The following is a 14,343-nucleotide window of genomic DNA, read 5'->3' as shown; positions in this document are numbered from 1 at the left end:
CTTGGCTACACCGTCCCTTTTTAATCTCTGGCCAAAGTTTTTGGGTCAACACAGAACAGGCCACACCATGAAAACCATTCCATGTCCAGAGCAAAAACTCCTGCAATAACTGAGCCTTCAATTCAGCTGAAGAAAGACTATAAAGACACAAATCAAGCAGCAGTCAGAAACTGCTTTATCCATGTCAGCTGAAGATCCTTAACCATTTTGAGTTTATTTGAAAAGTGGTTTTAAGATAATGTGATCTTCTTCAATTTGTCTGTGGTAACCTTTATATAATTTTTTTTAAAAAGGTATCAAACATGACCTCCTGCAAATGTGGATCTGTAGAAAAATTTCTCTTATACACCAAAATGAGTATTGTCTCCTCTTCACATTTAAACATGCCTGTTGAAAATGTTGTATATTGCATTTAAAGAATGACAGCTATTATTATTTCCGCTCGTTCAATTCTTTAATAGTCAATCATGTGACTGTATTTCACATGTCTCACTAAAACATATCTTTTATTTAACAGTAAATGCGACTAAATTTTCAATCCTATTCAGCACATTTCTTCAAGTAACACAAATTCACAGTTTCTGTAGAATTTGTATCATGTTTTAATAAAACACTGGACAAGAGTTCTATAGGATTTTCTAGCCTTAAAAACAATATAAAAAGACAAAAAATTCATTTTACGTTTAGATCAGAGAAAAAAATAGTAAGGGATTAAAGCCAGAAAAAAATATTGTAATCAAGAAGTAATAACTAAAAACAAAGAGCGGACTCAAGCCAATCTAAAATGAATTTATATTTCTAGGAAGATGTCTAAATTCTGCTTGGAAAGCTTTCTTTATTGCAGTCCTCGCTAACAGGCAAAGCAGGCTATTTTCTTTTGTATGCTATTATGAGAGCGTAGACAAACAGTGAATGTTTTTCAGCGCTTAAATATACAAAGACCACATTTTCCCACATGTTAAGGCATTCAATTTACTTTTAGTATCAACAGTAGTACTAAACTGCAATAAACTTTTTTTGGGGGGGAAACAGAAAATTGTCACAATTACATAATGAAATATCAAGCCACCACACAAATCTACTGCTTTCGTTTGAAACATTTGTCACCCGAAAACCAAAGACATATTAATTCATCCTTATAACCAGGACAAACAGCACAGAGTCCATTTTATAAGCAACTTACTTTACTGTAAATCAGGAAGTCCATGCCACTAATACAAGTAAAAATATTCTATGATTTACAAACTTTTCCAAAATACATAAACAACTACTGCTTCAAAAGGACAAGCCAACTCTGCTCCGTTACCTGTATCACAGCATTGCAAAATTCCAGGGAATTCATGAATTGTACAAGGGCTGGTGACAAGAGCCACTCATCTTTCAGCAAACAGTGCCACTCTTCTCCTTTTTCTTCCAGCTTTGTAGGCAAAGATGAATAGAGACCACTTAGTCCTGTTGCTAGCACCTGTATTTCAAAACCGAAAGAGAAACAAGTTGACTTTCCAACTGTCCATCTGCTTGAATGGCAATGCCACAAATCATTTCTCTTACTAATTTTAGTAACACAAAAGAGTGCTGAGATTAATTTAACTTCCTTTTGAAAGAGTCCTGTGGCAGAAAGACATGAATATTTTAAAGCGCCTTCCATATAATAGCCTTCTTCCAAGAGCTGGTATTTAGGATAAAGTGATGGGGAAAAGCAGGTTGTCTTATATATTTTTTAAAATCCAAAGTTATAAGTTCTTTTAAAAATACTTTTTAAATCATTTTACACTTTCCTTTTGCCCCTTCCAGAAGAAGCCATCACTGTCATGTATCTACAGCTCGTCTGTCGTTGGTGATTTCAATGTTACTGCTTACACGTGCCTATACAAAGTGATTTCATTCAGAAATATGAAACCTTAGAAATGGAGGGGGGAAATGCCCTCATCAACAAAAATTAAGTTCAGCCTCACATAGACCACAGATATATGTTGACTTTCATTCCTAGGCAGTTGAACTCAGTTGAATTCACTTAAAAAATAATAATTAGAACTGTTCATAATTTCTACTTTCCTTTCTCATTTACTTGGAAGGCGGAAGAGAAGAGATAAAAACCCCTCAAATACATTGCTGTATAGACATTCCAGCAATATTAGGGCTTACAGATGATTTATGTAGAACATTTTGGTGAAGCGCAAGATTGTACTTGTAGTTACAATTTAAAAAGCATATTTCCAAAATGTTTTTTAAATTTTACTGAATATATCTAGAGTATTGGCAGTTTCAGACCAAGTTTTAATTACTAAGGTTTTTCAGAGCTGGAAATTTTCTAAATATTACTTACAACTCTTCTCCTTCTGACATGATCTTACACAACTTTGGGATAATTTTTAAGATGATCACCATTTTAATCGGATCATTAAGACTCAACCTGATGGAAACCTTTTTAGTTTTCATTCAACAGACTCTGGTAAGTATTTTTCCTCTTTCTACAAAGGGCTACTTGGCATCTACAGGGCCAGACAGTCAAAGCTCAAATGAAACACAACTGTTTTATGTATTGGAGAACAAACAATTGACAATGTGCAGGTCAAAGACCAATAGTCCATGGAGGGGGATTCAAGTTTTGATCATATGCAAGCACATCCAATTATAATTGCTAGTCCAGACAGACGGACAAAGGCTTTCTGTATGTTTTCCATTCCTAAATCACATAATTTTGAAGATGGACTTATTCTGGTGTACATAACGAAGCCAAATATTGGGGGGGAGGGGGGAGATACTGTGGAAAATTCACTGCTTTAGCTTACCGTGCTACTTTTTTATATGCATAAAGACACATAAAGAAAAATGATAGAAATATGTTAAAAAATGAAGAAGCTAAAGCCATTGAGCAAAGCTTTATTCACACCACCACATTCTTCTATAACCATAATCTTTTTTGCTTTTTCTCTCACAGCAGAAGAGCTCCAAGCAAAAAAGTTAGGAATATCTTACTGGGCCTACAGAACTACCTATACGTCACCCCCATACACACTTACACTCACAAACCCAGGCTTCAGACAATTCCAGGAAGGAAAATATTCTGAAGGGAGAACTTGAGTTTCTTTTGTGTTGTAACCTGTTAATTAATGCACACTTGATTTTCCACTGTCTGCTTAAAAATTAATTGCTATTCATAAAAGCATACTTACCCTCTCAATAAGCAATCTGATTTTCAGAGCTGTGTACTACCCACGTTTCTCCTTCATATGAAGTTCACTCCTTAACCCTGAGAAATTGACCTTGAGCAAAACATACTATTCTGCACTAAAAGGAGCAGCAAACTCTCAGTCAATGTGTGAGGGGACTGGAGCATCTCTCCTACGAGGAGAGGCTAAGGCAGCTGGGCTTGTTCAGCCTGAAGAAGAGAAGGCTGAGAGGGGACCTTATAAATGCTTTCAAATAGCTGAAGGGTGGGTGTCAGGAGGATGGGGCCAAGCTCTTTTCAGTAGTGCCCAGTGACAGGACAAGGGGCAATGGGAACAAACTGAAGCACAGGAAGTTCCAGCTGAACATGAGGAAGAATTTCTTCCCTCTGAGGGTGATGGAGCACTGGAACAGGCTGCCCAGGGAGGTTGTGGAGTCTCCTTCTCTGGAGATATTCAAGACCCGCCTGGACAAGGTCCTGTGCAGCTTGCTGTAGGTGACCCTGCTTCAGCAGGAGGGTTGGACGAGATGACCCACAGAGGTCCCTTCCAACCCCTACCATTCTGTGATTCTGTGATTCTGTCTTAAAGTGAACAATTCTTTAGTTTGCCTGACTTACTGAAGTAAGAAGTGACAGATATAGCTGCCAAAATCTGTAAAGTTTAAAAAGCTCTTATTTTTGCTATGAACTACAACACAAATGGTTCTATGCGAAATTATGTTTCTAAAGCCCCGAGACAGAGAGTACTCCCTGGAAGCAATTCCATCTCTTTAGGTAAAAAAAATTTGAAAATTTTCATAGAAGTATATGGTATAAAACAGGATCGCCGTTTGCAATTACTAACAGAATCCTTCACTTTCTATAAGCAAGCACAGCAAATAATGCACATATATAGAATAAATGATGGAGTTTTAATCAGTAAAATGATAAACATGAATAAAAAAAAAAAATCTATCAGGGAAAGAAATGAGTGAGTTAATGTCCTGGAAGGGCAAGACTGGTTTAATTTTTTGTTTTACCCAGAGCAATGTCCTTTCAACCTTCTCCCAACATTTGTCAAGACAACCCTACGTAGTGATCTACTTCTACAAGCATCTCCAGCAGTTTCTTTTTCACCATCGAGTCGTGAGTCTCTCTGCAAACCAGTCTCCTTGATGTATTTACTTTCTCTTAACCCACATAAGACATTGACTGACTACGTGATTTGTAATCCTAGACACATTATATGATTAAAATGTGTTGTTAATATATAATCAGTTGCTATCTGGCCAATTCATTCCCTTTAATAATTCCCTTTCATCCCATGTCCATAGTCTTTTTATCTCTGTGCAGCCTCCCACTTTTCAAGGACATTGCAGAGTCATACCTCCTCCTGCTTTAATACTTGCTTTCCTAAGATGTGAGGTATTTACAAATATAAAGTTCTATGGAGAGACTTTGAGATGCTATCCTGCTCAGAATTCTTCAGAAACATTTTCTTATTGTAACGCTGAACAGACAATATCTTCAATCAGATTCAGAACACTTTCAGGTCAAAACACTGTAAAAATGATACAACAGAAAAATATCTGTAAAATAAGAAACTGCCCAATAATTTGTCTAGACATCCTGTGTTAAAAACATTCATTACTGTTGTCTCTTACTGCAGCCTGTCCCCTTCCTTCTTTACAGTTTACTTAACCTACAGTTTTGAATACCATGGACAATCTAGTTTTAAAAAGCTACTGACCAAAGTTAGCTGAAATAAACAGTATCGAGAAAGCCTTCAGATTCACTTTGGCACAGATCTAACACTGATTCAGGTATATGAGGCAGCAGAGATTTATTTACGGCCAGACCCCACCCCAGGGCATGTCTATATTATGCAATAAGGCATGGTAAAGAAAACCCTACACGCTACCAACAAACTCGGCCCCAGAACCACAGACAGCATCAACACAGAAGTCACATCTGTGTGGCTCTGTCAGCACAGGACTGCGCTAGCTGTTTTGCAGTGCAGCTGAGGCCACATCTGCAGTGATCTGAGTGATATACAGCAATGGCACTGACACCTACACAGTCTTGCACCAGAACAAAACCTGTTCCTTCAGCTCATCACACTCAAATTCAAAAAAGATTTTGTGCTAGCGAGCTAATTCTATTGCATTGCATTAAAGTTTTATTATAGACATTGGCCAGTCTCATTACTGTTCAGAAAAGTCTGATTTTAGCACACTTTGACAAGAAGCCTTCCTAATTAGACTAATTGTCAATCTCGGCTCCCTGCTGTTAGAAGGTTAATACAGCTGGCTTTTATCTTCAGTGTAAAAAGGCTGCTTTTTTTTTTTTTAATTAATTGGAAGATGTAATTCTGTAAGTTATAGCATGGATCAAATAATGGTATCTGTCTCAGGGACAGTTTAAGAATCAAGATCATATTCTTTAGCAGCATCTATTAAACAAGGTCAACTGGAGTCTCTCAGCAGAAGAAATTTGATGCAATGTTTACAATTGACAAAGGAAAGAATTTAGAAGTTTTGCTTTGAAATTTGTAGGCTTCCTCCAGCCTGCAAACCTGGCTCTGCCCTACTGCTCAAAGGACGTAGCAACCTCTGAGTAAATGGAGACCCACAGCCAGAATAGCTGCCATGCATTAAAGCTCAGGGCAGGGATTCCAGCATGCTGTAAAGCTCTCTGCTTTAGTAGCTATCTAACACTTCTCTCCCCTTCATTTTTTTCTGGAATTTATTAAACTAAAATGCAAGCCAGAAAGAAGACAAAAGAATCAGTCCAAAAACCGGCACACAAGAGCAACTCTTCTACAGAATGATATTTGGTTTTGAACACATCCATTGCAGATCTCATACCGATTTCTGTGATAAGGCATGAAGAAGCAGGTGTTGTCATGTCCGTTCTGCTTTAGCTTGAAAATTGAAGTAGGGCAGCTTTGTTAAATTAGATTATTTACTTGTTTAACAGCAAAAGTTTTCTATTCATGTAGTAAGGTTGATTTCCCAGGTGTAACAACGCAACACTACTACCAAGTTCTGTAACAGAGCAGAACATAGCAAGATGGTGGTTTGCCTGAGACGACCATAGAAACGTCCAATTCTGTGACAAAGAGCAAGTCTCCCTTTTATCTTGCAAAAATATTACATTTCTATAACACTCACATTATTTTCACACTTATTTTTTGAACTGTTTAACTGATGTTACAGTGTGGCAAGCCCAGCCCGCTTAAGCTAGCACTGCCACCAAAAACAACAGCCTCAGAACACCTTGTTCCCATTTCTCACTCCCTTCATGCCTGGACTCTCACAGTGGCCTCACAGTGAGACAGCACAGGTTTCTCTCCCACCCAGCTGTGCTGTAACTTGCATCAGTTTCCCAATTCAATTCACTGTGTGACTGCAAAAACCACTTGTGCTGGCCAAAAAGCACAAGACGCTGGTATGGAAACAAGAAGCAAGACTGCGTTTGGCAGTAGGGCTGGCTTAAAGAGCATTACAATTTGTGAAATAGCTGTTAGCAGAACAAATACATTACAACACATCTTTATCACAAATGACAGAAAAGGATGAGAAGCATACAAGGAAGACAATTTAGCATTGAAGATCAAGCAAAACAAGAACAACTTACTGGGCAAAAATAGGTGTTTTCTGCTATGTGGTTTGCAACAACCTTGTTTTCTGCAGACAGAGACATTATGAAAAGCAGTGCATCACGAGCCTGCTGGCCTACTGTTCCTTCTCGATGGATGAAGGGAATAAGCAGGGAAAATATGAGGAAATTGGCAGCTCCTTGGTCCTCACTGGTGTGGAAAAATAGTTCTAAAATGGAGGGATCTTTGGCTATTATAGAGCAGAGCTGGTTCAAGAGGACAACCAACTCTGTTTCCACTGTTGGAGTGGCTGTTCCTGAGCAGGAACTCAGCAACATCATCAAAGGCTTCAAGATGGGTTTGTGATGCAGCAAGGGCTGATAAGACTGGGTTACTAGCATTTCATACATTTTGAGTTGCTCAATTTTTGTCTCATCGGTGAACTCTCGACGTAGGCTCCAAAGAAAAAGCTTCTCCATGATGTTTTCTGAGACCACAAACTCCAGAATAGGCCCCATTGATGCATCCTTTGCTTGCTCCTCAATTAATAAGAAAAGCATGTGCTCCACATAATTCTGAACAGTGCTGGCCTCATCAGGTGAAATTGCCCCATACTTTGCCTGACTGTTTTTCAAGGGATCATGCTTCTCTAAGATTTTCAGAACCTGAAGAGAAACAGACTGGTTATTTGAATGCATTTTTTTAAAATATGCACTTACCCCTTAAGGAAAACAAAAACCCATCAAAATTCTTGACACAAAACACAAACTCTTTTTATGCTTTTAGTTTTTTGTCTGTCAAACTTTCTAAATTTAAGTTTCACATTTGGCATGTATGAGGCCAGTATGTAATGCTTTTGTTCACTTTTCTTTTTTTAATAAGCACCTAAATTTGCCACTTGTCCGATTGCTGAAAATTTGGGGTTCTCTGAAGCATGGATAAACTAGGTTCCCTTAGCCTTCAGAAGCTGAGTTTAAATGATATTTGAAATAAGTTTTTGTCACAGAGGACCAAAATCAAAGGGCCTGCTCTTCAGCCAGGGTAACTACGCTCTGGAGCATCAGTATCATGAGATGATTTGCAGTAGTAAGAATAGAAGAAGCTCACAGAGCTGATCTTTCTTTGCCACATCTTAGATGATACCAAATGGCCACTGATGCCCACAAAACTCTTGCAACATTCAAAATAGATTTAGGATTGAGTAACAATTGTCATCCCAGCACTTCTACCCCTGGATTAAGTTCTGTTCTGCACACAATCAATGAAGCTTGTTGTCTGTGAAACAACCACTGTCTTTAGCCTTTTTGTGGAGGATAATTGCCACAAAACCACAAAGGAACAGCATCTCCCCTAACATGACAGCATCACTGGAGTTAAGCGGGAAAAGATGACTCTTGAACTATGGCTCTTCTGCCTCTCAAAACATCTCAGGAAATCCACCATTCGTCTGGCTTGCTTCTCAGGATAGCCAAAAAACAGCAAAAGCAGAAGCACAGAAATCAATTTTACATAAAACGTTAGTTATTCATATTACTGCAGCAAGTAAGACCTTATATTATGGTGCTCGGAGCAAAACATCTTTGCCTAAAAGCAGTTATAATCCTGATAGCATGCAAACAATTTTTAGAATATACTGAAGTGCATAAACTACATCTATCCACAACAAACAACACTGCATACAGCTTTGCACTTTGCATCTAATACACTTTACAAAAGATAGGCAAGCCTTACCCAGCACAAAGGAAAAGAAGCATAGGGATCTGCAACAGGGTACAAGCCACAGTGAATCACTAGGAAAGCCAGTAAGACGATCTACACCTTCCCTAAGCTATTACCATGTCCTACCACTTCCCATTTAGATGTAAATCTGGAGTTGAAAGCGTGGTTAGTAAAGCCTAACCATACCTTGAAAGGTCAATTACCTTTATGTTTTAAAAATGCATCAGTGTCATCTACTACATTCTGCATGAAGGACATTTGTTCCTAAGCAATTCAGGATTATCCCAAAAGAAAGAATGAAGCAAATTCCTATTACTGCAGCCTACTTCAAATCAATAAAACTAATTAACATTACCTGCGCCCAGTGTGTTCTAAACACTATCATGCATGTTTCTGGGTCAACACCCTGCAGGCTCAGAGCCTGCCGATTTCTGCTGATACCGGTTCCAGAGGACATTATAAATTCTCCAAAGGTCAAGCCAACTAGGCCATGCTGGATTTCTTTTTAAAATCCTGTAGTTAGCTACAGATGTTCAAGCATCATGATGAGACCGATAATTGTGTTTCAAGCTTTGGTATCCACAGAAATCTGTTTAAAAAACAAAACAAAAACACACATATACCTATGCACATCAAATTATAGCATATAACAAAAAAGAGCATACTTAAAGAGAACACTAAAAGTTTTTTTCTTTTGACTAAGTTTGAGAGTAGAATTTTTTAAAGCATGTTCTCAAACATGAGAGATGAAACATGAGAGATGGTCTCCTATCTTCTCAAACTGTTCTTCATGATAATAGTTTCTAATGTTCAAACTTTAGAGATGTGACCAAATCAAGCTGCTACTGAAATAAGTAAGCATAACAGAAGTAAACATTTTATGCATATCTCACTATATTTTTAGGTTTTTATTACGGCATTTTTGCCATCTGACCATGTCTCTCATCAGAGCTGCTTAATATCTAATGTTATATAGACCACACAGGGGAAAAAAAAGTACAGGTTATTTCTCTATTTTTTTAAAACAGTATTTCCATGAATAGATATAATTACAAATACTTAAAGTTTTGTGTCAAAAAGCATATCATTAATAGTTGAAAACAGCTGTAGAACACCATATTCAAATAGAAGTATGCATCTGTATCAATACCAAAGTAACCAAAACCAAACAATAGAAAAGATAAAACTTTCATGTATCCGGAGGCAAATAAATTGAGATGTCATATTAAAGGACTATGAGAGTAAGACCAAACATTGAAACAGTCTTTTCATCCATTATTTAATATCCTAGATATCTGAGTATCAAAGTAGTTGCACACCTGCAGGGGAAAGTTAAAATGAAACAAAGACAGATATCTTCCAGATATTTGAGAGGCTTAAGAGAACATATTATTCCCTCAAGCTCCAATATCTAAGTCACACAGTCTGTGTCCCCCCCCACACCTTCTTTTTCCCTCCGTGAGCTTTACATTTTTATTCTCCTTTTTGCAAACCAACTAGGCTTTTAATTTAATTCAGTTTTGGGCCACAGAAAAAAACAACCAACCAAACAAGCCACCAACCAAAACAAAACACACAAAAAAACCTAAAAAACAAACTCACAGCCAGAAAAAAAAGCCCCAAACCCCACCCAAACCAAACCTCCACAACACCAACCTACAAAGACTTTAGGAAGACAACAAATGCAGTACAAGTTCCTACAGCTCATGTAAATCACAGGAGATTTTTATTTTCGTTGGAGATTCCATTTTGAAGTGCTATCCTTTTCTCCAGTCTTCATTAGGATCCCAGGGCCCCTGGACATTCATTGGCTTTGTGAAATACGTGAGGAAGTTTTTGTACCATAAGTTGCCACAGCCATATAGACAGTCTTTGCCAGTATAGTAGGTAATTCTCTGAGTATATCTTAAATTTATCTGGTACATAAAAAAACTTTTCTCTACTGCAAACATCTCTGCTCCCTGCATGTGAGCTCTGCTTATATTCTTGAAAAGCAAAAGATGGTTCTGCATTCCCCTGTATCTATACATGTATATTCACATGCTCAAGATTAAACAAGATCCAACAAGATTCAACTGCATGATCAGTCTCCCCCCTCCATCCTAATCCTTGCTTCTGACAGCACATAAGATGCATTTCCTATGCATTTTCTAAACAATCTCATGCAATACAGTTAACATTATCTAGTTCATCCTTTCTGCAGATAAAACATTCCGTGTGTGGAGAGGCCAGCATGAATCCTGGACAGTTTATCTGTTAGGGTAACACTACTTCCAGAAGGAAGCTGGCGTTCCATACAAGCTACTCTCCAGATAATAAACCACTTGGAATCAGATGTGCTGGACAGCACTGTGCAAAATCAGTGAGAATTAGCTCATCAGAGCCAGCCAACACTGGGAACAGAAGTAATCCCTTACAAAATATCATCAAAGTCTCTCTATTTCTTGTCCCCCTACTCCACCCACACTTCTCACCTGCCTATCTCTTCCATGATTACACTGGCCTTACACTTTCAAGCACTCTCCTTCCCAATAGTCAGTTCATATACTCGTTTACTTGAAGGCACCTACCAATATACTGCTACTTCTTAATCAGTCCTGTAAAAATGAATAGTACTATTTCTACATTATTGATGTTTCTGCACAGGAAAAATAAAAGAGGGAGAAAAAATAATTCAACATTAAAAAAAAAAATCAGAGATCAAAGTAGCAAGTGGATTTGAGAACCCAAATTCAGAGGCCTAGGATCTGGCGTTTTTTTATCGTTACTGACTTAAGTAGATACCACTGTACATTCGATGCACAACTTCTGGTGACTTTTGCTTGCAGCTCTGAGGTCTCAACGCTTCTACCAAAAAACAAGATGCATGCTTAGACACCATTTAGAGAAAGCCTGCTCTAAGTAGTTGCCTAATACCATACCTAATAATCCAAAGGAATATTTAATTGACCTATTCTTCAGATCACGTCCACTTCCTGTCAGTTCCCTCATCAGCCCTCTCCTTCAAACAGAAATCTGCCCATTTCTGTAAAAGTTCAGCTGACTCCTCCAGGAAAAAGCATCCTTCACAGCACAGCCCTGATTCACCCTTGGAGCAGATCTGTCCTATGCATGAAGTGAAGCAAGCAGCTTTGGAAAAACTAATGTGATCGTCTAATTAAAGATGGTATCATAAGGTGCAGCAAGAGAACTTAATTAACAAAACAGAGGCAAGCTCAATTCTGGAATTTACAAGTTGCTTGACTTTACAGCTTAGAGGTTGTTTCAACATAGACTTTGCACATTATTTAAGAATTTAAATAAAAGAAACTGATATTACACATCTAGATATCACATGACAAATTCTTGTCAGCAGCACAGCAGCATGATACCAAGAGTAGAATCGGAAATTTCAGATCGGCCTCCACTATTTAAGCTAGTAAACAACAATAAGGGAGATAGTGTCTTTCTTCAAGAATGCTGATAAAAATCAAAGATCAATGATGTAAGACTCTTGAGACACATGCAAAGCTCCAGGATGTACCACACATAGTCAATCGAAAACTGTTTAACCTGTTACCCTCTCTTCTCCTGTAATCTGTTCCAACTCTCTGTCCTCCCTAGCCTTTGCGATCTTTTTTTCTTACACATCTTTCCTATCCCAGCATTAGACTCTTCTCCACAAACTTCAAGACAGCACTCATTCCCTCCTCATCAGATCAACCCTCCTTTAAATAACTACTTCTATCTTGTAGCGCTCTAAACATACTTTTTTGGGGTAGAGGTTCCATACTGGTGCTTCGGTCATTACAGATTCCTGAAATACTGCCTTACTTCTCTGTAGCTATGAGAAGACCTAAAGTGAACAGAAATGGTACATCTTTCAGCACACATTCGAAGTACAGCAAGATGCCAAGAGATCCAGTGACAGAGCTGCAGTTACGTTTGTGTGTCCAGTAGCACAGCTCACTTTCCACAAAAGTGCTACTTAGTTATTGACATTTGTGTAAGAATTTATAAGCACCACTATATTACTGAACTCTCAAGTCCTGTCTCTGTTGGCAGCTTACTGCCCAAGCAGATGACTGCTACAGTCTGCATTTGTTCTATGAACATCTTTTCCTACACAAGGATATCCTAAGTCTAGCCACCATATATAAGGAACAGATAAAGCCCTTGTGAAAGAAGTCTTCAAGACAAGCAGGTGTGTCCCCTCATCTCCTGTATAAAGTCCCCTAAGGTTCTGTTCATCCACAATATTTAAGAGCTTCTTGCTATTTCCAAGTCCCGATTTGGGCACACTCAAATTACAACACTGGGAGTTCTCAGATACGCAGGTCATTAACAACTGCCAGCATTTTGATTCAAATCGTATCTTTTTCAGAGTTAGATGACACTAGATTAGAACAGCAGGGGCTTTCAGTGTGCTGACTCCAGAAATGCCTATTGCTAACCACCACAGAAAACTTTCAGGAAGGTTTCCTCCAGCTGATGTTGCATGCATCCTGCCTGGTCCATTTACTGTATTTGTTATTACAGGCCCAAACACTGCCCCTTTGCTTGATAAAGATCTCTGGGAGTATGTGACTGACAAACTGTAAAATAGCAAATTCATCTCCACCATTTACGTACTCTAACTGAAGCCTGCACCTAACAGTATGATGCACATACATACAATCACAAGCTTAAAGCCACTTACACCTCCAATAACAAAGAATCACAAAAATGATCATTCATCCCTTGGTGACAAACAATAACATCTCAGTAAAATTCAGTCTAACGGATCATTCTGAATGTTCACTCCTACTATACAAAGTCATCATAAACAGACTGTACGAAGCATCAAATGAAGAACAAATATACCAAATTTAAATTATTAGCTGAAAACCACCTGCCTGCAACATTAAGTTGATGAGGGCGAAGTTCACTGCATCCAGCCCAGCTATCAGATCAGAAATCTAAGAGTAGTGAGAGAACACAGACATTATCCTCACAGTGGCCAGTACTATGGCTTTTTAATCATCTCTAATTTAAAAGTAACAAGACAGCAACACGCAGACTGCAATGTTCAGTAATATTTTTAAGATCAAGTCAATTCCCTTAAGGAAGCAAATATTTCCAGTTTGGAAAGCATCTTGGGATGCTGGGATTACCTTAATAATACAAAACACTAATAGATTGTGTAGGCTTCAAAGATTTCAAACTCCTTAATAGTGTTTCAAAAAGCATACAAAGCTTTTGACAACTGAAGTGGTCATAGAGTAGATCCTAACTGTACCTATTCAAAAAAGGAAAGTAATTGAATTGGAAGAGATACTATCTTTTAAGATACATATCAATCTAAAGTTAGAATGCTCTAGTTATAGCATCAGTAGAGAGAATATATTCTTTATATTTGTGGCAAGCAGCTTTTGTTACCAAATCATTACGTTTTCTTGTTTATTTTGCAAGACCAAATGTGCCACAGTAACTGCAACATCACATTATTCCCTGTGAAGTAAAAGTAACTCCAATTAAGCAGGACGAATAACCTGACCATAGTGAGTCCAAAGGTGAGAAAATAAATTAATTTCTAAAACACCAATTCATGAAGGAAGGAGTAGAAGTGAACTTGGGGGCCACTAAGAACAAAAGTAATGATTTGTTTTAATCAGTTCATGGTTAAAGGTTTACAATAATCTAGCCTTTCCTCTCTGCTAAATCCTGATCAAGGTATTACTCCACCATTTGATAGTCCTTACAAGCACAAATACACCTCTCCTGCAGTCCATTCAAAATTCTGCTTCCAAAAACCACTGCTCAGTTTAATACTTTCACCCTGCCACACAATAACAGAACCTTCTTAGCAGGTAAATCTTTCTGCAATTCAACCGTATCTTATCAGTCGTTTAAC

At 38.0% G+C, this 14,343-nt stretch overlaps 1 protein-coding gene across 1 annotated transcript in view; it reads right to left on the bottom strand.

Moving 5' to 3' along the window:
* Positions 1-8,928, bottom strand: part of FHIP1A (FHF complex subunit HOOK interacting protein 1A) — a 39,739-nt gene extending 30,811 nt beyond the window's left edge. The window contains exons 1-3 of the mRNA XM_075420127.1: positions 8,827-8,928; positions 6,791-7,417; positions 1,307-1,465 (exon numbers count right to left, since the gene is read on the bottom strand). Coding sequence (XP_075276242.1) covers positions 1,307-1,465; positions 6,791-7,417; positions 8,827-8,928 — 888 coding nt within the window. The remainder of the gene's footprint in view (positions 1-1,306; positions 1,466-6,790; positions 7,418-8,826) is intronic.
* Positions 8,929-14,343: the final 5,415 nt, after the last annotated feature.

Source organism: Opisthocomus hoazin, chromosome 5, assembly GCF_030867145.1.
Source record: "Opisthocomus hoazin isolate bOpiHoa1 chromosome 5, bOpiHoa1.hap1, whole genome shotgun sequence".
NCBI lineage: Eukaryota > Metazoa > Chordata > Aves > Opisthocomiformes > Opisthocomidae > Opisthocomus > Opisthocomus hoazin.
The sequence above is the reverse complement of the archived record's forward strand: the minus strand, read 5'-3'. Positions and strand labels throughout refer to the sequence as shown.